General features: G+C 43.7%; 1 protein-coding gene across 1 annotated transcript in view; it reads left to right on the top strand.

Annotated features, from left to right (window-relative positions):
- The window catches only part of SETD7 (SET domain containing 7, histone lysine methyltransferase), a 48,640-nt gene extending 25,218 nt beyond the window's left edge, over positions 1 to 23,422 (top strand). The window contains exons 5-8 of the mRNA XM_068542525.1: positions 5,435 to 5,516; positions 7,781 to 7,898; positions 12,891 to 13,048; positions 17,696 to 23,422. Of these exons, the coding sequence (XP_068398626.1) occupies positions 5,435 to 5,516; positions 7,781 to 7,898; positions 12,891 to 13,048; positions 17,696 to 17,876 (539 nt within the window). The 3' untranslated portion in view covers positions 17,877 to 23,422. The remainder of the gene's footprint in view (positions 1 to 5,434; positions 5,517 to 7,780; positions 7,899 to 12,890; positions 13,049 to 17,695) is intronic.
- The last annotated feature ends 1,668 nt before the right edge of the window (positions 23,423 to 25,090 follow it).

The raw sequence follows: 25,090 nt of genomic DNA, 5'->3' as shown, positions 1-25,090 counted from the left end.
CAATATTAAGAAAGCTAAATCGGTCTGATTCCTTGAAATATGCGTATATGTATTTCCAATCCAAGTTAAGGTATAAGGAGAATGAAGTAGAAAAGATAATACAGGAACTTCCCCGGTTGTCTAGTGGTTAAGACTCCACACTGTCAATGCAGGGGGCCTGGGTCCAATCCCTGGTCCGGGAACTAGATCCCACATGCCGCAGCTAAAGATCCCGAGAGCCGCAACTAAAGATCCTGAGTGCCTCAACAAAAGATCGTGCATGCTGCAACTAAGACCTGGCGCAGCCAAATAAATAAATAAATATTTTTTTTAAAAAAGAAAAGATAATATATCTAGGCATTGATAGGCCTAAATAATATTTAGCTCTTTGGATTGGAAGGAGATTCTCCAAAGGGTGGTGGTCCAAAAATAGGAAGCCTAGCACTTTACATTTAGGTCCAACTTGGGTTGTTATAAATGTCTCTGGTTTTGTTTTTTTAAGTTAAAAATTGAGGCATTTTAAATGCAATATGGGATTCTGGATTGGATCCTGGAACAGAAAAAGGACATTCGTGGAAAAACTCGTGAAATCTGAATAAAGTCTGGAGTTCAGTCAATACTAACGCAGCTATGTTGGTTTCTTAATTTGGACAAATGTACCATGTAACACAAGAAATTAACATTAGGAGAAGCAGTGAGGGGCATTGGGAACTCTCTGTACTATGTTTGCAACTTTTCTGTAAATTTAAAATCATTCCAAAATGAAGGGTTTTTTAAGTGTAACAGTAAGCTTTGAACTTCAAACTCTAATATCTGCACTCTTCACATCCATTCCAAAAGGAGACAGTGTTATAATGTTTAGAAGTGAGGAGACTCCAGCTAGGGGAGGATCCCACTTGGTGATGCAGATTTTAAAAGTGGCAGCATTTGGAAGTGGCAGCATTTTTAGTGGCAAGAGTCTTGGACTTAAGAGTCACCTCGTTTGAGTCTCAGTGCCAACATTTACTGTATTATGGTTTTGGGCAGGTTAGTTATCCTTTCAGAACCCGTTTTTTCATTATAAAATACAGATAGTGGCACCTACCATAAAGCCCCCATCAGGAAAGTTACTGTGGTTATTACATTCTTCTTAGTATAAGTAGGAAACACATTTTGGGAAGTGAGAGTGATCCTTCTCAGGGGAATGATGATTTTTCTTAGAACTCCTGGTTGCAAATAACAAACACCCTCTTCAAACTAACTTAAGGCCAAAAAAAGGAGGGGGGTGGATTTATTGGCGAGATTCCAGCAGGCCTCAGTTCTTTTAAGGGTAGGTTGAACAATTTGGGTCTCAAAAGGGTCAGGAACCATAGCTGCTCTGGGTGACTGGGAGGAACCAGGCACAGTCTTTACTCTGCGTTCTGCTTTTGTTTCTCTCTCCTTCCTCTTCCAGTTGCAGCGATTGAACCACTGACTGGCTGACAGATGAGGGCTTTCGGGTCATGTGGCCTCTGGTCCAGTGGTTGAGGGAGGGGAAGAGGGAAACAGAAATCGAGTATCTCACCTAAAATCCTCAACTGCCTTCTCCTCCTTTTTCTCTGTGCTTTTGGATCCACAAACTGCTTCTCTGTCTCCACTTACTTCTTGCTGAGTTTCTCCTTGTGCCTCTGCCTGGAATTTCTTTTCTTCTCATCTCTTTGCCTCTTTACGTAGGAATTCCATTCCCTGGCTAATGTCTAGTCCATCTTTTTTTTTTTTTTTTAAACGCAATTATCAGCATCACCTGGATGTTTCTTAGAAATGCAGGCTGTCAGCCCCACTTTGGGACTATAAAATCAAAATTCCCATTTTTTTAAATTTGATTTTTAAAAAAATTTTTATTGGAGTACAGTTGATTTACAATGTGTTAGTTTCAGGTGTACAGCAAAGTGAATCAGTTATACATATACATATATCTACTCTTTTTTAGATTCTTTTCCCATATAGGCCATTACAGAGGACTGAGTAGAGTTCCTTGTGCTATACAGTAGGTCTTTATTGGTTTTTATTTTTTTGGCTGCGTAGCTTGTGGGATCTTAGTTCCCCGACCAGGGATTAAACCTGGGCCCTAGCAGTGAAAGTGAGGAGTCCCAGCCGCTAGACCGCCAGGGATGTCCCTGCCTATTCCATCTTTACAGCTTGGCTTACCTCTTAGAAGTAACGTTTGTCAAGTGAATGGATGAATTCTAGTCACAGGTCATAGTACCAACGATAGGGGAAAGGAGGAAAAGGAAAGGGTGCCTTCCGTTTGCCTGGAGCACAGGCCTGTCTAAGGGAGTAGAGGGAGGGACGGTATGCGTTGAAGAAGATGCATCAGCTCCTTGAGGGCAGGAAGAGATGTGACTCCCACTTGTATCTGCACAGCCCCTAACACAGTGCTTTACGTGTGGTTGGCACTTAGTACATTTGTGAGGAAAGTATGAGTCTAAGGAAGGGAGATGGGAATTCACAAGAGAATTTCTGCACAATAGAATGTGTATTCCACAGAAATGTTTGGTTTGAAAGTGGTTTTTTCTTCTTTTTTTGAACTAACTTCCTTTAATGGGTTGTGTGCTGGTCCAGATGCATTCTTCAGCCTTTCCCTGCCCTGCTTTACTGCAGGGGCCTTCTGCCCCTTGCAGGCTGCATTTCCCAGGCTCTTGTGCCTCTGGCTTCTGTCTGGGTTTGGCCACAGCCTGGGGACACGGAGAGGGACAGGAGCAGGGAGAAGCCCTCTCTGTGCCCAGCAGAGTCCCCAGCAGAGTCCCCAGCAGTGGCCTGTCTCCTGATTCCATCTCCCAGCAGGACGGTCCCCCACGGGTCCAGCTTCCCTGGACTCCCGCAGCACTAGAGCTCCAGGAATGCCTCTGCCTCTGTCCCTGTGGCTCAGGGTCTTGGCCTCCTGCTCTTGCCAGTTTCTGGGCTCTTCACTGCCCTGTTTGGCTTCCCAGCTCATCCACCCTCTGTGTAACCAATTCCCTGTATTAAATTCTCTCTCTCTGAAATACTCAAATGGTCTGTTTCCTGGTTAGACACCGACTGATCTGGATTGTTTTCTGACTTTTAGTTTGAGACATTAATTTGGGTTTTATTTTACTTATTTATTTTAGTTTTGGCTGCATTGGGTCTTCGTTGCCGCACATGGGCTTTCTCTAGTTGCAGCGAGCGGGGGCTACTCTTCATTGTGGTGCGTGGGCTTCTCACTGTGGTGGCTTCTCTTGTTGCGGAGCTCGGGCTCCAGGCGCGTGGGCTTCAGTAGTTGTGGCACTCAGGCTCAGTAGTTGTGGCTCGCAGGCCCTAGAGCGCAGGCTCAGTAGTTGTGGCACATGGGCTTAGTTGCTCTGTGGCATGTGGGATCTTCCCGGACCAGGGCTCGAACCCGTGTCCCCTGCATTGACAGGCGGATTCTTAACCACTGTGCCACCAGGGAGGCCTGTTAATTTGGGTTTTGATTGTATAAAAAAAGGAAACAGAAAGAGGACCTGGTAGCCATTGGTAACCACTTAGGAATTGCTTAATGGAATAATTTGTGATGCCTTAGTACCTAAAATAATTGACTTTGCTGGAGTAAGCCCTCCAGTTCCAAAACTTGTTTCTTTACTTATTAGCCTTTGGAACACCGTATGTCTTCCTTGTGCTCTGGGAGGATTCTCTGAAGCGAATTCTTTGCAGAGAACGAACGTTAATTCTAGGACGGTTGTGTACCTTCGTTTCTAGAATAAATTACTAATTGGCTTCTGAACCACTTTAATAGAAATAAGATGACTTTGTTAATGCTTTATCAAAAGCAGTCTGTTCTCCTTAATTCTGGTGAGGCTGAATTTATTTTTACTGAAGGAGAAAATTGCCAAGGGTGGGTGGTTGGATTCTATAGACTGTGTCTAGTATGAAGAAAACCACAACAAAAATTTAAAACTATTATCCAATCTGATCTGACCAGAGAGATCTCAAATTTTCATGACAAAGCTTTTTCTTGATTAAAAATTGTAATTACACAAGCAGCTTTTAAACCATATGAATAAAGAAAATTCAAAAGCAAAAATGGGATTTTAAGAGATACTTCTGATGGCTGTTTATTAAGACCTGAGAACGAAACTCCAGAACAAATCTAAAAACTATCCATTTATATCTTGCACAGCAATCTGTAATTACTGGTGTAAACCTGCCTATAGGAAGCATGTTATCTAGCCAGTCAGCGACTATTTCATTCTATCACATATTTTTTTTTTTACACAATATTCCCTTGGCATTGAACTTTTTTAAATTTTATTTTATTTTATTTTTTTATTTTTGGCTGCGTTGGGTCTTAGTTGCTGTGCGTGAGCTTTCTCTAGTTGCAGCGAGCGGGGGCTACTCTTCGTTGCGGTGCTCAGGCTTCTCATTGCAGTGGCTTCTCTTGTTGCAGAGCACGGGCTCTAGGCGCACGGGCTTCAGTAGTTGCAGCACGCAGGCTCAGCAGTTGTGGTGCATGGGCTTCGTTGCTCCGCGGCATGTGGGACCTTCCCGGACCAGGGATCAAACCCGTGTCCCCTGCATTGGCAGGCGGATTCTTAACCACTGCGCCACCAAGGAAGTCCCTCTATCACATATTTTAATTAGAACTAATATTACCACATGTTACCGTTCCCATCTACTAAGCATCCAATTGCTGTATTCAATAATAACCTAGAAATATCTTTTAGCAACTCAATTCAACATCACAAAGTTCAACAAACAAAACAGCAGATTTTAATCCCCTCGTATAAGAATATTTGATGTTATGGCAATATTTCTTATACTTATGATTCTCCAGTCATAAATGATCTTAGAGGTGTAACATCAGTTGTACCAAATGGTGTGGCTGATGCTTAGATGTAGAACACCCAGGTAATTCCAGATATTTGTAGAATGAAAGAGAGAAAGTACATTATGCTGTATAGCATGGTATCCATCTTCATTATTATATTCTTGAATAAAGTGAAAGCATTTCAGGAGTAATATAAAAATTATTTCTTTAGATTAACTTTTTCCTGATTATCTGTACGTATTTTTTCCACTTAGATATTCAGGAAAAGAAATAAAACCCACATGTGTATCTTTTACTAGGTAACAAAATGAGGAGTTGGGGTTTATCTATTCACAATCGTAACTTCTCTTAAATATAATGAATGTTATTTTAATCACCAAGAGATTCATGATGAATAAGAAGGAGAATGAAGCTCAGAAATTGACTATGTTTGCACATTTACTCAGCATAAGTAAACTTTCTTTTTTTTTTTCCCTAACCCGCTCCAGTAAACTTTATCATAAAAACCTATTATCATTAAAAAAAACTATCCATTTATATTGAAGAATTTCATTCTAGTTGGTCTAACTTGAATAACATTTTTCATTATTTAACTCTTTCTGGTCCTGTGGATAGAGAGAATGCTCTTCCCTAACTTTGGGCCTTGTACTGAGATTTTTGTTTGCTTTTTAGGTTCGGTGTACCACTTTGATAAGTCAACTTCATCTTGCATTTCTACCAGTGCTCTTCTTCCAGATCCATATGAATCAGAGAGGTAATTTTTTCCATGTGGTTTAAACGGCACCGTTTACGTGAGATTAAATAACCCTCGTGGTAGGAATTATTGCTCCTCGGTGACCCTCTGCTCAGGCCGAGTTCTTGAGCAGAAAAAAATATTCATATATTCTGAGGAAGAGTATTTTTATTGTCATATAGAATCTGTGCCTGTAAGGAAGATTTTCCGCCCATAAAGCACAGAACAGCTTGTGTGTCAGTCCCAGAATGAAGCTTCTACAAAGACAGCAGTTGGGCCAGGCAGCCGGCTATGCCCTGCTCAAGTTTCCCCTTTCTTGGGGCTCTGGTGCCACAGTTTGTGCCTTAGCCCCTGCTGGCCCCTAGGGAGCATTTCCCACTCTTGAAAGCTCTAGCCGAGGCAGGGACCAAATGCCTCCTTTTCTACTTAGCCCAGCTGAGGGGGGTCTGGAATGTGAGGTAATTTCTTTATTCACTAAGGGAAGACAGGAGTGAAACAAAGAAAATACAAGAAGCATAAAAACATCCCAGCTTATAAATTACAAGTTTCTGATTCTATAAGCTCCCTCCCGGAGTGTCAAGCCCTGCTCCATTTCATACCCTATCTAAACTCTAAGCTCTTGATTCCTGGTATGGTTTTCTCTGGTCCCCTGCCTGGGGTTCTTATTCCCCAGCGACTGGCCTGTCTGTGGGTAAGAGTGCCATCTGCAGTTGGCTTTCTCTTGGCCTCACTCTGTAAGCGTGGCTTCTATTCAGCTTCTGTTCCGTCCCCATCTGAGAAAAGGCCTCTTCCCTGGTTTAACTGACAGGGCTGACACCACCATGTCACAATGAATGAATGGCCTCTTTCTTGACGCGAGGCTCTGGCCTGTTTGCAGGGAGAAAGGTTTGGTCTCTTGTTAGCCCCCAAAACACAACAGTACCATAACCGTATGCATCAGTCATTTTTTGTTACTGTCATTGTGATGACGTCACATCACAATACCCTCAGACTATCAGTGATCTATGAAAGCAAACATTTTCTTTTACGCTCATGCTGTAGATTGGCTGACGTTCAGCCACTTCTGACTGGGCTCAACTCGGCTCAGCTGGCCTAGGCTACACTCCAGGTTTCAAGTTGGGTTCCAGTCTGTCTCACATGCCTTCATTCCAAGACTCAGGCTAAGGGAGCAACAGCCCCCCCGGGGCACCTTCTTCTTGTGGAGATGAATGGAAACTCAAGGAAGCTGGCAGAAACTTGCCATGCTTCTTAATACCCAAGACCTAGCTTTGCAGTCACTTCTGCCTAGTCGCAAAGCAGATCACGTGGCCAAGACCAAAGTCAGTCAGGCAGGGATGTATCCTCAGCCCACGCTGAAGGGCAGTCATGCGGCCAAGCAGCAGGACGTATAATTCTGTCCCAGGGAGAGAGTCAAGAGGTAAAAGCAAGAATTCAGCCTTCCAGCCCATCAAATGAGCAGAAGATCTACATAACAAAAATCCCAGATGACCAGTTCCACCAGAGTCATTACATCACAGGGGCCAGAAGAACTGAAATCCCGTGGATGGGGCATGTACTTACTTACTAAATCCAGTTCCGTAATCATGAGTACTGTTTTCTTATAAACCAGTGGTTGGCAAATTTGTCCTATAAAGGGCCATGTGGTCAGTATTTTAGGCTTTGTGGGTCTCTACGGCCACTACTTAAGTCTGCCTTTGTAACGCTAAAGCAGTCATAGATAATATTGAACAAACAGGTGTGGCTGTGTCCCAATAAAACTTTATTTACAAAAATGGACACAGCCAGATTTGGTCCTTGAGCTGATCTGCTATAAACTCCTTTGTTGGGAAGTGCTTATTGGATATATTTTATTAAGTATTTATCACTCTTTCATGTAAAAGATTCATCTTGGGGCTCCATTAAAACAGTCTTTCCCTCCTATTTGGCACTGAGAAACTTAGGTATAGCTTTAATTAGCTTTGGGAAATGTTTGCCTTGTCTAGGAAGACAGTGGAAATTGTCATTAATTAAAACAGGCAAATTTTTTAAAACCTTATATCAAGCACTGAGTTACCTTGTGAATATATACTAATAATCCCTTTATTAGAGAGCAGTGAGAGAAATAAGTAACAGTTCTCCAGTTTCTAATGCCAAAATATGTGGTTTCACTGTTTCTTGCTTCCTCATTGGATTATTATGAACTGACATTCTGGATTCCGTAGCTCTAAGGATATTTTGGTGGTTGATGTAAGGGACGACATATCAAAGTAAAAAAAAATCATTATTTGCCCCTTTTTTCTGTTTAGGGTTTATGTTGCGGAATCTCTCATTTCCAGTGCTGGAGAAGGACTGTTTTCAAAGGTAGCAGTGGGACCCAATACTGTTATGTCTTTTTATAATGGAGTCCGAATTACACACCAAGAGGTGAGCGGGGTAGAAGTGGAAAATCAGCGTGATTGGTTAAAGTGTTTTGTTTCAAACACGCTTAGTAATTTTCTCAGTAGTCCTTTTACTTTAATATTCACTAGGAATATAAAGGAACAAAAAGCTAGGGTTTTTTGTAAAATGCTTGGATATTGTCTTATAGCCAGCCTCAGACTGCTTTAGCGAAGACACTGTAGATTATGTAGCTTATGAACAACAGAATTTGATTTCTCACAGTTCTGGAGGCTGGGAAGTCCAAGATCAAGGTGCCAGCAGATTCAGTGTCTGGTGAGAGCCTGCTTCCTGGTTCACAGATGTCACTCTTTTTGCTGTAACTTCACATGGCAGGAGGGATGAGGGAGCTCTCTGGGGCCTCTTTTATAAGACACTAATCCCATTCATGAGGGCTCTGCCTGCTGTCATGACCTAAACACCTCCCAAAGACCCCAACTCCGGATACCCTGACATTGGGGATGAGATTTCAACATATGTTTGGAGGGGGGACATTAACATTCAGTCTATAGCAGATATTTTCCTCTTTGTTTTTTTTAATTGTTGTGAAATCAAGTCTATTCGTCTTTTTTTTTTAAATTTATTTTTATTTATTTATTTGGCCACACTGCACGGCATGTGGGATCTTAGTTCCCCGACCAGGGATTGAACCCGCGCCCCCTGCAGTGGAAATGCGGAGTCTTAACCACTGGACCGCCAGGGAAGTCCCAATTTTCCTCTTTATTTTGAGCCTTAGTATGTTTTGTTTTGTTTTGTTTTGTTTACGTTCCACAGCTATTTTATAGAAAGTGGGCTGGTGCCATCAGGGAGACAGTAATTGCTTTGTATTGGACTACACTCAGTATCTGAAAAACTGAGATCCAATCGGACTCTGTCAATAATTAATTTATGACCTTGGGTGGGGTGCTTTACAGGAAGGGCCCCTACTTCTGTTTGTGCAAAAGCCATACAATAGCCTACATCTTACCTGGAAGGGTTCTATTGCCAAAAAAAATTAAAAATTAAAAGTCAAAGAGTTGAGTCACCTCTTGCCGTTAAGACACAATCTTTGATACACTTCTCAGATTTCATATATGTTTTTTTGTTTTTGTTTCTTCACTTCACAACTAGCTTCCTTAAGTGTCTGCTTAAGGGCGAAAGCTTGACGCTTTGAGCACATCCTGGTCTCACTTGTGTGAAGTTGGGTGGGACTTAAGCCGATCACTCACATCCCACCTTCACGTCTTCATTTTTTATTTGTTCCTATGAAATGATAAAAAGCGAAAGGCCGAGAAATAATCAAGTCACTGTACATTCAAAGCAGCCGCCCAGACAAAGATGTCAGTGCACAAACCGAGCTGTGATATGCCTCGCAGTGTCCCCTTGTGATGGTCAATCCAGAAAGTCCAAGAAATTCAGCCTATGGACGGTGGCTCGGGATATTGATACATAATTTATTCAAACGTTTTACATCTAAGGAAACTGAAGCCAAGAGAGGTTAAGCAATTTGCCTAAGGTCACAAATATAGTAACCGGAAGAATTCAAGCAAGGTTTCTAACAGCAGAATCTGTCTCTGTGCTGAAACTCACTATATAAATGAATGAGGGAGCCTCCTTGCCTTCATGAAGTTTAGATGAGAAAAATACACAACTAGTGGCAACATAAGGAAGATGGTACTGAGTGTCATATATCAAATCACATAACAGGTCTGGACTATTAAGATCCATGAAGATTTTTTCACTTTCATCACTGCTGTATCCCCTGCACCTAGAACAGTGCCTAGCATATGGTAGGTGCTCAGTCAATATCTGTTGAGTGAATATCAGATACAAATAAAAGCATAATTGTAGCTTACAGACGGGAGAGATGGTATATCTCTGAGTGTCAACAGTTTTTGAATGAAAGTGTGATCCTTTTTGGTTCCAAAACGCTGGCCTTGCTGGCATGCACAGATGCTGGGGCATGTTGGTCAGGACTGGTTGGGAGAAGGGATGCCTGCTGCTTGCACAGCGGATAGTGAGTCCTGCTGTGGGTGAGAAAGCGCGCTGGTTGTCCGTGACTCTGCTGGTCACACCGATTGCCCACCTGCAGCAAAGGTGTAGGACTTTCCTGGCGCTCAGTTTTGCATTCCTTAGGTTTCTGGTTCCGTTTGATGTTCTTACTTTCATTTTTCTTTGGCTTCATCCTTTTCTCTGTAGAGGTTCAAGGGATTTGAGGGCTGATTAAAGAAAAAGACCAGGGCTTCCCTAGTGGCGCAGTGGTTGAGAGTCTGCCTGCCAATGCAGGGGACACGGGTTCGAGCCCTGGTCCGGGAAGATCCCACATGCCGCGGAGCAACTAGGCCCGTGAGCCACAACTACTGAGCCTGCGTGTCTGGAGCCTGTGCTCCGCAACAAGAGAGGCCGCGATGGTGAGAGGCCCGCGCACCGCGATGAAGAGTGGCCCCCACTTGCCACAGCTAGAGAAAGCCCTCGCACAGAGACGAAGACCCAACACAGCCAAAGATAAATAAACAAACAAAAAAAAAAAAAAAAGAAAAAGACCATAAGAGGCAGCAGCACACATGCTGTATAGATATTGGGTGGTGATTGGGCGGGGCTGCATGAGACGGGGTGTCCTCCCAGCATGAGGCCATTCAGAGGCTTATGGCGCAGGGGCCAAGGTCCAGAGGGGAGCAGGGCAAGGGAACTCCTGGGAAAGAGAGGGACCGGAGAGGGAGTTGACATGTCTAGGTGATGTGTAGCCTGGGAGGGGTCTCTGGGCCAAAGAACTCCAAAGGACAGCTACAGTCTGGCGTCCTTATGGTCCTGGGTTTATCTATCTGCTCCTAGCAGACGTGGGGTGAGGTTTTGTGGATGAAGCAAACTCTGAATGGCTAAAACTCTGCTCTGTTTGGGCTATTTAAAAAAACAGTGGGGTATGTAAAAATTTAAGGTTGGTGGTGATGGGCTTTTAAGGTAACAGGTCTCAGCCAGCAGTGAAGAAATAAACAACCTAGGGGCCCATACACAGAGGCCGTCTTTGACTCGCTGACATAACACTCACCTGCTTTTAATTCAAGACATCTGGTTATAAATGTAAGGCGCGACACTATCTAACTCTTAGAGGAAAACATAGGCAGAACACCTTATGACATCAATCACAGCAAGATCCTTTTTGACCCACCTCCTAGAGAAATGGAAATAAAAACAAAAATAAACAAATGGGACCTAATGAAACTTAAAAGCTTTTGCACAGCAAAGGAAACCATAAACAAGACGAAAAGACAGCCCTCAGAATGGGAGAAAATATTTGCAAATGAAGCAACTGACAAAGGATTAATCTCCAAAGTTTACAAGCAGCTCATGCAGCTCAATATCAAAAATACAAACAACCCGGGACTTACCTGGTGGCACAGTGGTTAAGAATCTGCCTGCCAATGCAGGGGACACGGGTTTGAGCCCTGGTCCGGGAGAATCCCACGTGCCACGGAGCAACTAAGCCCATGCGCCACAAGTACTGAAGCCTCCGTGCCTAGAGCCTGTGCTCTGCAACAAGAGAAGCCACTGCAATGAAAAGCCCGCACACCACAGTGAGGAGTAGCCCCCACTCACGCCGCAACTAGAGAAAGCCCACACGCAGCAACGAAGACCCAACACAGCCCAAAATAAATAAATAAATAAATAAATTTATTAAAAACAAACAAACAAACAACCCAATCCAAAAATGGGCAGAAGAAAAAAAGAAAAATGGGCAGAAGACCTAAATAGACATTTCTCCAAAGAAGGTATACAGATCATCAACAAACACATGAAAGGATGCAACATCACTAATCATTAGAGAAATGCAAATCAAAACTACAATGAGGTATCACTTCACACTGGTCAGAATGGCCATCATCAAAAAATCTACAAACAATAAATGCTAGAGAGGGTGTGGAGAAAAGGGAACCCTCTTGCACTCTTGGTGCGAATGTAAATTGATACAGCCACTATGGAGAACAGTACGGAGGTTCCTTAAAAAACTAAAAATAGAACTACCATACGACCCAGCAATCCCACTACTGGGCATATACGCTGAGAAAACCGTAATTCAAAACGAGTTATGTACAACGTTCATTGCAGCTCTATTTACAACAGCCAGGACATGGAGGCAACCTAAGTGTCCATCAACAGATGAATGGATAAAGAAGATGTGGCACATATATACAATGGGATATTACTCAGCCATAAAAAGAAACGAAATTGAGTTATTTGTAGTAAGGTGGATGGACCTAGAGTCTGTCATACAGAGTGAAGTAAGTCAGAAGGAGAAAAACAAATACCATATGCTAACACATATATATGGAATCCAAAAAAAAAAAAAGGTTCTGAAGAACCTAGGGGCAGGACAGGAGTAAAGATGCAGACGTAGAGAATGGACTTGAGGACATGGGGCGGGGGAAGGGTAAGCCGGGACGAAGTGAGAGAGTAGCATTGACATATATACACGACTAAATGTAAAATAGCTAGCTAGTGGGAAGCAGCCGCATAGGACAGGGAGATCAGCTCGGTGCTTTGTGACCACCTAGAGGGGTGGGATAGCAAGGGTGGGAGGGAGATGCAAGAGGGAGGAGATATGGGGACATAGGCATACGTATAGCTGATTCACTTTGTTATAAAGCAGAAACTAACACACCATTGTAAAGCAATTATACTCCAATAAAGATGTTAAAAAAAAAAAAAGACATCTGGTTATTTTTGTGTGTTTCTGTAAAGGGACTTTAAATCCTTTTTTTCACATAAGATAGGGGAAAATCAATAAATGCTAAGTTGAGCTGCCCGGCGCTGCCCACATACGCCTTTTGCAACCATCAGTGTGCGGGGTTTGCACCATCGCGGTGCAAGGGATGCCTTAGGCTCTTTCCATGTATGTGGCACTCAAACCGTGAAGTTTAAGGATAAATGAGTTAATATCTCCGGCGTCCTCTGAGCTCCTGGGAGGAAGGGCCTTTCTGATGTTCGCTTTCTTGTTTTCTGCAGGTCGACAGCAGGGACTGGGCTCTTAATGGGAACACCCTCTCCCTTGATGAAGAAACGGTCATTGATGTGCCTGAGCCCTACAACCGTGTATCCAAGTACTGTGCCTCCTTGGGACACAAGGCAAATCACTCCTTCACTCCAAACTGCATCTACGACATGTGAGTAGGAGACCACGCGGCCAGTGGCTGGGGCAGCTCTGTGCCTCGGGGCCCCGAGAATGAGGAGGGCACCTCAAAGGTGTCATCCTGCCTCGAGGAAGGTGGCTTCCTCAGAATATTCGAGGGTCCTCTGGCCAGGGGCCTCATGGTTATAACTTGAAACTCAGAAATGGAAAAGTGCTTCAAAGAGTAGAAATGCTGTGGAAATGCTGTACTTAGTGGTTGCTGTTTTATTTGTGGCTTTTTTGTCCTTTAGTTGTCTCTTCTGGCAAATTAAGGGTAGTGTCATTTGAAGTAATAGTACAAATTGAAATGACTCTGCACAGTGGAGATTAGGGAATTCTTTTATTATGTGAGAGGAAGGAGAACCAAAAGATCCTAAGCCTAGGACGTGAGCTCTCAGTATTGGAAAAAAACGTGTAAAATCAGAGTCCCTATCATTTAAAAATCAAGAGGAATGAAATACTGAACACATGCTACAACATGGATGAGCCTTGAAGACATGCTAAGTGCAAGAAGCCAGTCATGGGGACTTCCCTGGTGGTCCAGTGGGTAAGACTCCACGCTCCCAATGCAGGGGGCCTGGGTTCGATCCCTGGTGGGAGAACTAGATCCCGCATGCATGCCGCAACTAAGAGCCTGCATGGCGCAACTAAAGATCCCACATGCCACAACTAAAGATCCCGCATGCTGCAACTAAAGATCCCACATGCCGCCACGAAGATCCCGCGTGCTGCAACGAAGACCCAGTGTAGCCAAAATAAATAAATAAATATTAAAAAAGAAGCCAGTCACAAGAGCATGTAGTGTATGATTTCCATGTATATGAACAGTCCACTATAGCCGCAGAGACAGAATGCAGATCAGTCATTGCCTAGAGCTGGGGGCGGGGGTGGGCAGAGTAGAAGTTGATGGCTAATGAGCGTGGAGGTTCCTTTTGAGGCTGATGAAAGCTTCCAAAATTAGTGGCGATGGTTGCACAACTGAAAACCACTGAATTGTACACTTTAAATGGATGAATTTTATGAGACATGAATTATATCTCAACAAAACCATTATTTTAAAAAATCAAATAATCCTACCTCCCCTTCCAACGGTGCACTGAACCTCTTGGAAACCTCCATTGATGAGAACCTTACCATTATCCACACAGGCGGCTGTCTGGACAAATACATATCATGGAATTAGCTGTTGGGCTCTGAGGATTAGAAAGTTCCTTCTGTTGAGCCCAGATGGGTTTCCCTGTAATATCCAGCCCTTGGCCCTAATTACCTCCCTTTTTTTCTTGTGTACAGTGTCAATCTCTCTTCCACATAGTAGTCCTACAAGTATCTTAGTAGTCTTCATGTGCCCCCTGAACCCTCTCTTCCAAAAGGTAAGCATCTCCGACTCTGCCTTAAAGGATACAGCTGAGATTCCATGTTGTTGCTGTTCTTAACTCAGCCTGAGGACAGGCTAGGAGTCTAGGAGTTAGGCAGCTGTGTACAGCCTTTTCTGCTCAGCTGTAGTTTGCTGTCACTTAGTCCTCTAGCTTGTTAACATAAGCAGGATCTGATCATGTGCATTTAATCTGTAGGAAAATTGCCAGGATTTGAATGTCCCTTCTTGCATCCCTGAGATGGCTTTAAAATTGTTCTGGCACTGACTTGCTCTCTTTGGCAGCCAGTACCAAGTACTGAAGCTACAACTTCTGTTTAAAGGGCGGGTAGAAATGGCAAAGGACATGTGTCATGTGAAATGAAACTGACACTGTTATTAACTCCAAGGCTTTCACGGCCAGTGTGAATTAGGCCAAAGCATCGTTGCAGGCTGCACACAGCTGAACAACAACCCTTTAAAGCAGTGGTAACTAAGGATAACAAATGCTACTGAGGCTGCCCCTTAAAACAAATGAGTCCGGTGATTTCATGGCAAGAACATGATTTTTCTCATCAAAAAGGAGACAGCACAGGAGACAAGAGAAGGAACCATTTGTGCAAAATCAAGTCCCTCCTCAGAGTTTTTTTTTTTCCAAGCCCAATGTGAACGATTAGTTATTTGGGGTCATGGGGAGACTAGCTGAATAATCATCAAATAGAACATTCAGATACCAATCCATGGCATTCATTTGTTTCTAAAATCATTGGTACTGTTATGCACACTGTAACTTAAACAGAACAGCACTTCTATAAGCTGTTTTAACTGTAGTCTGGTACAGCGTGCCAAATGGACAGATAGGCAGGAACTACTTTTCTCGTTGTAAATATAGGTTACTTGTCGACAAGGGACCGAAGAGTGTGGCCCAGAGGTTTGGTCTGAGGGCTAATCGTGCAGCCAGTGTTTCCTGAGCACTTCCTCTAGGTCAGTGCTGTGCTAAAACCTTCTGTGCACATTGTCATTCAATCCTCCCAGTAACTTCGTGGGGCCCCTAGTATTACTGCTGATTCCAGATCAGCGACAAGAAACGCAGGGCTCTTGTCAAAGTGGAGAAGTGCTCTTAACCATTGTGCCTTGGGGCTGCTTTGAAGAATCAGCACCTGAGATTGAGTTCTGTCTTTTCAGTCTGTCCATTTTCTACTCTCTGAGAATAACGATAATGAGCAAGAAAATGAAAATACAAGAGGACGATAAGAGAAATCTTAGGCTTCTTGTGCGATTTTTTTCAGTGTACCAGAAGGTTAACTAGAGCTCCATTTCAGGAGTATTTTTTTTTACTGAAGTATCACTGATTTACAATACTGTGTTAGTTTCAGGTGTACAGCAAAGTGATTTGGATATACATATATTCATTTTCAGCTGCTTTTCCGTTATAGGTTATTACAAGATATTGAATATAGTTCCCTGTGCTATGCAGTAGGTCCTTGTTGTTTATCCATTTTATATATAGTATTGTGTATCTGTTAATCCCATACTCCTAATTTATCCCTCCCCCTCTCCCCGCCTTTCCCCTTTGGTAACCGTAAGTTTGTTTTCTATGTCTGCGAGTCTGTTTCTGTTTTGTAAATAAATTCATTTGTATCATTTTTTTAAGATTCCACATGTAAGTGATATCATATGATATTTGTCTTTGTCTGACTGACTTCTCTTAGTATGACAATCTCTAGGTCCATCCATGTTGCTGCAAATGGCATTATTTCATTCTTTTTTATGGCCAAGTAATATTCCATTGTAAGGAGTATTATTTTTTAATGAAATATTTTAATTTAGAGACAAAGAGTGATTTTAATAAGGAATTCCCAAATCCCTGATCCAGGGATGTCCTCTGTGCTGGAGCACAGTCTGACACTTCTGTGCACGTGCGTGCTCTCATACACCCACGTGCTTGCTTACACGTCACAACTGATACGAGTCTTCAGCTGTGCCAGGCACTGTGTGTGGTGCTTTATTGCCGTGACCCTATTTTGTCACCACAATGACTCTTGGAGGATAAGGATTACTGGTGTTATCATGATTTGGCAGGTGAGGAAAGTGAGATTCAGAGACACAGAGGTGAGCTTTCCAGAAGGAGGCAGTCATAACGTGTGGCGCCAGGACTCACACCAAAGTCTTCGGGCCCAAATCAAGTGTGCTTTCCAAGAAACAGGACAGCCAAAGGGGGTGGGCATAGAGGCCCCCTTGGAGTGAGAGTGTGGTGGTTCCTTTTTACCCCCCACACAATATGTCCATACACTGCAGACACGCTCGTCTCCCACCAAGCGCTTGCCGTCGTGCGCCCTGTACCCCTGACTTCAGGCCTGGAACCTCCGCCTTTGGTGTTTCAAAGCCCTTTGTTCAAAATGTAACTCTAAATGAATGGATTTGACCAGATGCATAGGAAAACAAAGTTACTTTCTTTCTGGCCTGCCTTCCAGGTGTCCCTGTTGGGTTTCAGCAGCTGTTAGAGGAGATGAGTCTCTTAATACTTATTTAGCTCCCGTTCCCCTGAAGGGAGCCATGCAGGTGAGCCAGGCCGGGAGCCTCTGGCAGAGGAGCATAATCCTAGCTTTAGCCCGGCCTCTCCCATCACAGGGGGCATCAGAGGGAAATCTGAAAGAAGCAGGAAGGCAGAGCGGTCTGGGCTTCCCTCTTGGGAAAAATATCTTCATTTACTTTTATGCTAGAAAATAACTCTTCCTCTATAGGTACAGGATGGAAAACAAGAGTTTTTATGCTTTTGCAAATCCACAGGGCTCTTTCTTACAACTCCAGAAGCGCCCTGGCAAAGCCTTTCCCCGAGGTACAGGCAGGTAATGTGAGGCGACAGGCCAGAGGAGCTGAAATGCTGACAGGCCGCATTGGATCTGATTTCTCATTAAAGACAGATTTTTGTTGAAGATCCTGATTGTTGATTTACAAATACAGAGTGGCAAATAGGCTCAGAAAGGAAGATAGGGCCACGCTTTTTAAACCTTAATGTACATAGGGATCACCGGGGAGGGGGAGGGGGGCGGGGTGTTAGAATGCAGATCCCACCACCAGGTCTGGGTGGGGAAGCCCGGAGTATCCCCGTGAGCACCAGCCTCCCAGGGGAAGCTGATGCCGGCTCCTCTGCGGCCCGCACGCTGAGGACCTGCCGGTGGTGTCCAGGGCACAGCAAGCACACGGGTGATTCCTGCCTCAGCCCTTCTAGCCTTTGCATCTGACCTCCCGGTCCGGCCCGGGAATGACCATGTGCATCTTGATGTCTAGGTTTGTCCACCCCCGTTTTGGACCCATCAAATGCATTCGCACGCTCCGAGCCGTGGAGGCCGACGAGGAACTCACTGTTGCCTATGGCTACGACCACAGCCCCCCGGGGAAGAGTGGGCCTGAAGCCCCCGAGTGGTACCAGGTGGAGCTGAAGGCCTTCCAGGCCACCCAGCAGAAGTGAAAGGCCTGGCTCCGGGCTTCAGAGACCTGGAATAGAAACTTGGATCTATGCACTACGTTTATCCGACAACGGGACAACCAGGGACTGCTCATGCTGTGACATCACATCCTCTCACTCTGCGTTCGCTACAACTTTCTCGAATACTAACTAGGTCTGACTGTATTACTCATACCAGGTTTAAAATTAGCTAGCAACAACGCCCTCCTGAGAGGTACTGTTGAGCACTTGACAGAAGACAGCGTGATGTTCTTGGGTGGTTCAAGACTAAATCTGTACCACATTCAGAGATGCCAAACGATTAGACTGAAAAAAGGGGGTTTTTCAGTCATTTTTAGTCAGTGGCTTTTCCATGAGGTTTATTTCTATGGCCGGTGCAAATTGCGTTATCACACTTGCATATGCGCCATATGGAGGACAGAGAATTACTACATTTTTATTCTCTAAATGTAGTATCATTTGCCTTTTAACCTTTGATCTGTTCTTGCAATAGAATGGCTTTGTTTTTCCCCTAGCGAACAGAACCCCACTTTTTGAGTCACTTCACCCCTTAGTCCTCTTCTCTATCTTAGGTATCTTTCACAAGAGAAAACTTCCAAATGGATTTCGTTTCAGTGCCAGTGTGTAGGTCTCTCTGGCTCTCTCTATATCACTGTTTCATTACTATGTCCTAATATAAAGACCTGGCTCCTAGGGCCGGGCTATTATTATAGAATTATTATTCTCGCATGTAAACAAAGATATCTTTGCTTTAAGATGTGAGAAGAAATGAATTTACTTTGTTTGCATTAAGTTATGGAAGAGTTGTAACATATACTTTAAGAAAGAAGAGGGGGAAATTAGTATTTCTAAGCAGTAGACGTGGCAATTTTGCAATATCTTCAATAGTGCTAGTAATTTTTTTTCTCCTTGGGTACACATTAAATGTACATAACAGAGCAGTCTGGCTTGTGGCACAGTGCATTGAATTCAAAAGTCAAATAGCAAACTTGAATTATAACACAGAATTCAAAAGGTTTTTTTGGTTTGTTTTTTTTTTTTTAAATCGCTACTGTTAAAAGAGAGACGTACTGATCACTAGGTACAAATCAAACCTTAATGCTAAAACTCCTCATCATTGTAATTTCAAAGCACTTACCTGCTTCACAGCCTTGTGAATTAAGACTAACACCTGTATAGCTTAGAAGCAACGGTATCAATAGCATTTCAGCCATTTTTGCTAGCCATGTGTAATCACAACTGCAGAAATAAGGAGAAAAGCCCCTGTTTTTTAGTTTAGCTGATTAGGTATGTAACCTGACTGGGATTACTCTGGGGGAATTCTGGGAGTTTGGGGTTTTTGTAAGTGCCCTCACCACATGCCATAGCTGTGTCCTCTTCAGATGCCCAGCTGAGGAGCTGGGAGGTCTGGAAAGCAGCAGTTGCTACAAGTTGCAGCTGTCAGCTGGGGCACCTGTCGCCAAGTCAGTTTGGTCTTGAAAGCTGAAGCCTTCCACACTGTAGCTCTGGCTAGTAGGGAAGGCTTGCTGGGAGCAGGAAAAGAGAAAAGAAACAGGCAGGAGGAAGTTTGCTATTTCATGTCAGTTACACATTGCTCTTGGGAAGAATTTAACAAAAGTGCTTCATCAGGGCTGCTCACAGCTTTCAGTTCTGGCAGCTCCTGGGCACAGGATTCAGCCTTCAAGACAGTGACAGAAGTGGCCCTTTCCCTTGGTAAGTCCAGGCTTCCCAGAGCTCCCCTGTCCCCAGCAGTGCAGCTAGGTGGCCACGGTTTCAGGGAGCTCAGCTGCTGGTTCACTCGTGAGAAGTTCTGAGGCTGCCAGGAAGATCTTCCACGAAGTGAACTGAATAGAGTTTTTAGATTAAAAGGCACCAGGATAGGATCGCTTCTATTCTGTAGAAAGAGACCAGACCGTTCCATAAACTGGCAGATGCGCAGAGTCTTGGGACTTGTATTCTGATAGGTGCTTTCATTCAAACGCGTCCCAAAGTAAGTGACTGTCTTCAGGAGAAAGATGGCTTTAATCAACCCCAGTGAGTTGGGTTGTGGAGCCAGATCAGGGAGTGCGGTCGGGTGGGGGGGGAGGATGGCGCCAGGACTCCAAAGCAAGGACTTCAGGCTGCCGGCTGCCATGGGGTGTAATGTCTGTCCCAATGGGCTACCCCATTCAAATGGAATTTTTCTTTTCTTTTGACGAAAGTGGCTGAAGAGTTGGAAATAGTGACTAACCAGCAAATCCATTTTTCAAATAAAATAGTGAATAACTCTCTGAGTTTCGAGCCCGGCAGTGTGTCTGTCTGTGACGTTCAGACAAATCAGAGGAAGCAGTACATCCAAGCTGAGCCTCTCCACGTCCTCTCTCCTGTCTCCCTTGTTCTCTGTCTCTTCTTTCTCCTGCCCTACCCTTTCCCCTCTCTCTCTCTCTGTTGTCTGTGAGAATGGCTGGTGTTTGTACGTAACAACATGCCAGCTTATCCCTCCGGCCGCTCCCTCTCTCCCTCCTCTCCTGCCAGTCTCTCTGGCCCATTGGACCCTGTCTGTCTGTCTTTCCCTCTGCGAGTACCTCTCTCCATCACTCTGTGTCCACATCTGCTTCTGCTACTCCTGTCGTCCCCCTGACACACACCCCCGCCCCGCCCCCGCCCCCCCCCCCCCCGCCAAATGTAAGGCTTTGTCAGAGGGTGGGGTCAGAGGGGGCCTTGAGATTCACTGTGTTCTGTAGGTAGATAAAATAGTCAAGGGGGTTGGGGTCCCATGAGGAATTAACCGGTGAGGGAATAGGGTTTGTTCCCTGTTTGAGCCAAAGCTGAGGGGGAAGCCTTGGGATGTATTTTTCTACTGAATCTTGACGTCCGCCGTGGAAGGAAATACGTCAGGAAGCAGGTAGTTTCATCAGCATCGTAACAGAAATGTGGAAGAGTCCAGGTGGTGGGGATAAAGGAGTAACTTTCTGCTCTCCTCCAAAAGGGTCAGTGCCGAGGAGGGTGCCTGATGCCATGGTCCCCATCAGATTCACTCAGAGCCGTCTCAGTCCACCTCCTGCATGACTAGATCTTTCCTTAGCAGCTTTTCTATGACAAAATATTATCTTGTGTTAGAGTTAGGAATAGGAACTAATCTGTAGGAGTATGTCCCCAAATGGGCATTTGAATGGACTCACAAAAAACCACCGTAAGGACTGAATTTCTGACACAAAGGAATGATGAGATTTAAAAGCTACAGGCAAGGAAGACTTGAGTTTTGCAGTACCTATTCTTATTTTAACCTGCTTCATCCCTGGTCTGCCTGAGAAACTGAGAAGGAAATTTGTTGTTCAAGACCCCTTTGAACCTGTCTGGGGCTGTCGTTAAACTTATTTGCCTTCTGGGGTTTCTTCACACTTGAAAAACAATTTCCTTATCACCAACAACCTGAAAAGGCCAAAGCAAAGGCCCAGTGTAACCACTGACAACATTTAATTGTAACGGTAAAATTGCAGTAACTGTGAACAGTGAGTTCAAGGGTTGTCTTCTCAGTGAGTCGTATGTGGCACTTTAGTAAATTTCCTTTACTATATGAAATTTTAAATCACTCACTGCAAAATGCATTTAAGATCTTCCAGGAAGGTATTGTTTTCTGTTGTGCTTTGTTTTAAAACAGTTGCCTCAAGTTTCTGTCTTAAGAGTAGTGATTTAGAATCCAGACATCTTTCGTTTTAGAAAAACAAGCAAAACCATGTTGCAAGACTGACAGTCGTAATGTTTATTTGCCGCAGATCAAAGGTTCACAAAATATATTGAATTTACATCTACTTGAGGTACCTTGATAGACTGTTTTTTTTTTTGTCTTTGATCTTTCCCTTCAGGAATTTGGAGCCTCAGTATCCATTTTGATTTTTAAAATACTAAATTGTAATCGTTTTATTTTGCCAAATGGGTGCAGACATACTCAAAGCAATGAAAACTATTTCAAGCCATACAACCACAGGGATGGAAACCCTTTTCACAAATTTTAACGTGTTTGTATGTAAATAGATGTTTGTATGAACTATTTTCATGGTAGAATGAATATATTTAAGTGAAGTTGAATTATTCCAGTGCTATTTAAACAAATTGCAAACATTTTTGGTGAGAATTCTCTGAGTCTATTGAGATATAATGCAGATCAGTTTTGATTTTTACAAAATCAAAAAGCCTACAAAAAACTCTGACTCATGGCAACTTCCCCGCGTTGTTGCACCTGACGTGGAGAGAGCTCGTAGGCTTCCCCAGTGCCTCAGCCGCTTCCTGGTGGAAGTTAGGTGCTCGTGGAGGTATGTCCACCCTTAGTGACATCACTCCGGGCCTTTGGGGGCCCGTGAGTGACTCAGAGGCATTAGAGACACCGGTGCAGTTATCCGGAGCACAATTTCTTTGCAGGGCAGCAGAATCAGAAGCCAGACGTGGCCATGGGAACCTCGGAACCAGGTTTTCTGGCCGCCATCCACCGCTCCCCTTACTGCCTAGTCACACACGTCAGGGAGGCTGCCCTCAGTGGAGCTGGGGTTCAGACCCCCGGGTGGGACCTCACGGTTTTGCCAGCAGTCCCTGCCTCTGGGCCTCCACCTCGAGAGAGGACGGAGGAGGGTCCTGCTGGCAAGGGGCCCATTTCTCAGCACAGTACACTTCCCGTCTCAGCTCTGGGAAACTATGCACCCAAGCACCAAACTTCCAACCAGAGAGAGACATCCTCGGATAACGCAGGTCCTTGCTTCCTCTGTCTGTGACTTTACACACCGTTGTTAGAAGTCGTGTTAACATCAAGACCAATCACCTCCCTATAGGACATACCTCCCAACTCCCCTGACTCTTACTAGAACACTCCTTTATAATGATATTCAACTTGAGTGGGTTTTTTTTTTTTCCGCTTTAGTCCTGGATATAATGAAATGATAAATATGATGACAAATTTTCACTGTGTATACTAGCAATATGTACACACACACCAATGTATCTTAACATACAACTTGGTTACATTTTGGATGACTGTCATTCATCTCAAGTCAAGTACTGGGAAACTACAAGGACTATGTGATGTCTGCTTATCATAGAGGAAAGTCGGGTTCATGGTTCTGAGCTCCCTACTTCAAAAGTTTTTCCTCCTGGGTTTTCTGTGTTCTCTTTTTATCCTGAAATGCATTGATTAGGTTGTGAGGTATGTTTAAGGATTGGAAGCCAGGGGAATGCTTTCGGCATTTATTGCAACCAAAAGTTAACCTCATCACAGTTAACGAGCATCTTTGATTGGTCTTTTGTGGAATTTGAACTAAATCTATGAGCCTTATTCAATATCTATAATTCTATGATTTTTTTAAATTATGGGAAATTAATGAAAGATGTTTACATGAATAATGTTTGCCCTTACTGTGTTATGAATGAGTTTTTTGTAGTGTGTCTGGGTGCATGTGCAAGAGAGTAGGAAAAATGTTTCTGAAACAAAACTTGACAAATATTTGTAATGAAAAGTAAATTTAAAGATTGCTATAATCGCGCTATAGAAACAGTGCAAGTATTAAACAAAATATACAATCGCCTGTCGTTGTCTTCCTTTGGTTGCCTGGGGCAGGAAGGCAGTAACGTATTTCTCTGCCATGTCTTCCTGTATATTTAAATTACTAAGCAAACTTTACATCTGAAGTTGTTTAAAAATGTTACAGTAAGTCCCCTACATACGAACGAGTTCCATTCTGAGAGTGCGTTCGTAAGTCCACTTTGTTCGTAAGTCCAACAAGGTTAGCCTAGGTACCCAGCTAACACAATCGGCTACATAGTACTTTACTGTAATAGGGTAATAGGTTTATAATACTTTCACACAAATAATACATAAAAAAACAAATGCAAACAACAAAGAAAACATTTTTAATCTTACAGTACCTTGAAAAGTACAGTAGTACAGTACAACAGCTGGCATACAGGGGCTGGCATCGAGGGAACAGGCAAGAAGAGTTACTGACTGGAGGAGGGAGAGGAGGTGGGAGATGGTAGAGCTGAAGGATCATCAGCAATAGGAGATGCAAGGCAAGCTGCAATTTCACTCATGCCTGACGCTGATGAAATGCACGTTCGCATCTTTGAAAGTTCGCAACTTGAAGGTTCGTATGTGGGGGACTTACTGTATTAACCTTTTGCCATTTTCAAAGCATCATAGTAAGACCTGAGGGAGGGGTATGGAAAGGTGAGGACCCTGTTGTGTATTTGGCATGGCACCCTGTACACCCATGAATCCAGAAAAATTAGCAACATCAGCCAAACGTATCTGATGGACTCCATAGATGTTAAGGATATTGACCGTACATCAGAAGATCAGGGAAAATATCTGAAGAATGGGAAACTTCAACTTGTGGTTGAAGATACAGGAACGTTGTTAGATGTTGTGGTAGATCTTGGTGATCTTAGGACAGCTTTGAGCCAAGGAAGCCAGAAACCCCTTATTTCTGCCCAATCATTGTCAATGTTCCCAAACTCTCCCCTACAACATTCCCAAAGCACAAAGGCCAGTGACAAAGGGGGTAAAAAAATAGTACTTTGCTATCAGCTGGGCCATCTACCCATGGTCCCAAAGAAGTGAATTCCAGTAAGCTGGGTGTCAAACTGAAGCAGCCCATGAGCCCACCTGCTTTATCTTACCTCCCTCGGTTGCCCATTCTTTGATCTTAATCACACTTCCTTCCATTGAAGCAAGTGAGATGACTCAATCCAAACCGGGCTAGATCAGTTTCCCCACTTGGATGAAGACACATCCATACGCTGGAGCTTTAAGGCAGCGTTTCACCCACTAACCCACAATATTAATATTCTTCCTCCTTGTGTGGGAGAGGGGTGTGAGATTAAAAATTGAATAAAACTGGGGCAAGTCTAACAAGCTCAACTCTCAAAAGTGAAAGATCAGGCAACATTTTTTGTTTTTACTGGAGTACAGTTGCTTTACAATGTTGTGTTAGTTTCTGCTGTACAGAGAAGTGAATCAGCTATATGTATACATGTATCCCCTCTTTTTTGGGTTTCCTTCCCATTTAGGTCACCACAGAGCACTGAGTAGAGTTCCCTGTGCTATACAGTAGTTTCGCGTTAATTATCTAATTTATACATAGTATCAAGATTGTATATATATATGTCAATCCCAGTCTCCCAGTTCATCCTACCCTCCCTTTCCCCTCTTGGTGTCCATACGTTTGTTCTCGAACAGGAAACTTTTTGTG

The sequence above is a fragment of the Eschrichtius robustus genome, chromosome 4, assembly GCF_028021215.1.
Source record: "Eschrichtius robustus isolate mEscRob2 chromosome 4, mEscRob2.pri, whole genome shotgun sequence".
Classification (NCBI taxonomy): Eukaryota; Metazoa; Chordata; class Mammalia; order Artiodactyla; family Eschrichtiidae; genus Eschrichtius; species Eschrichtius robustus.
The sequence above is the reverse complement of the archived record's forward strand: the minus strand, read 5'-3'. Positions and strand labels throughout refer to the sequence as shown.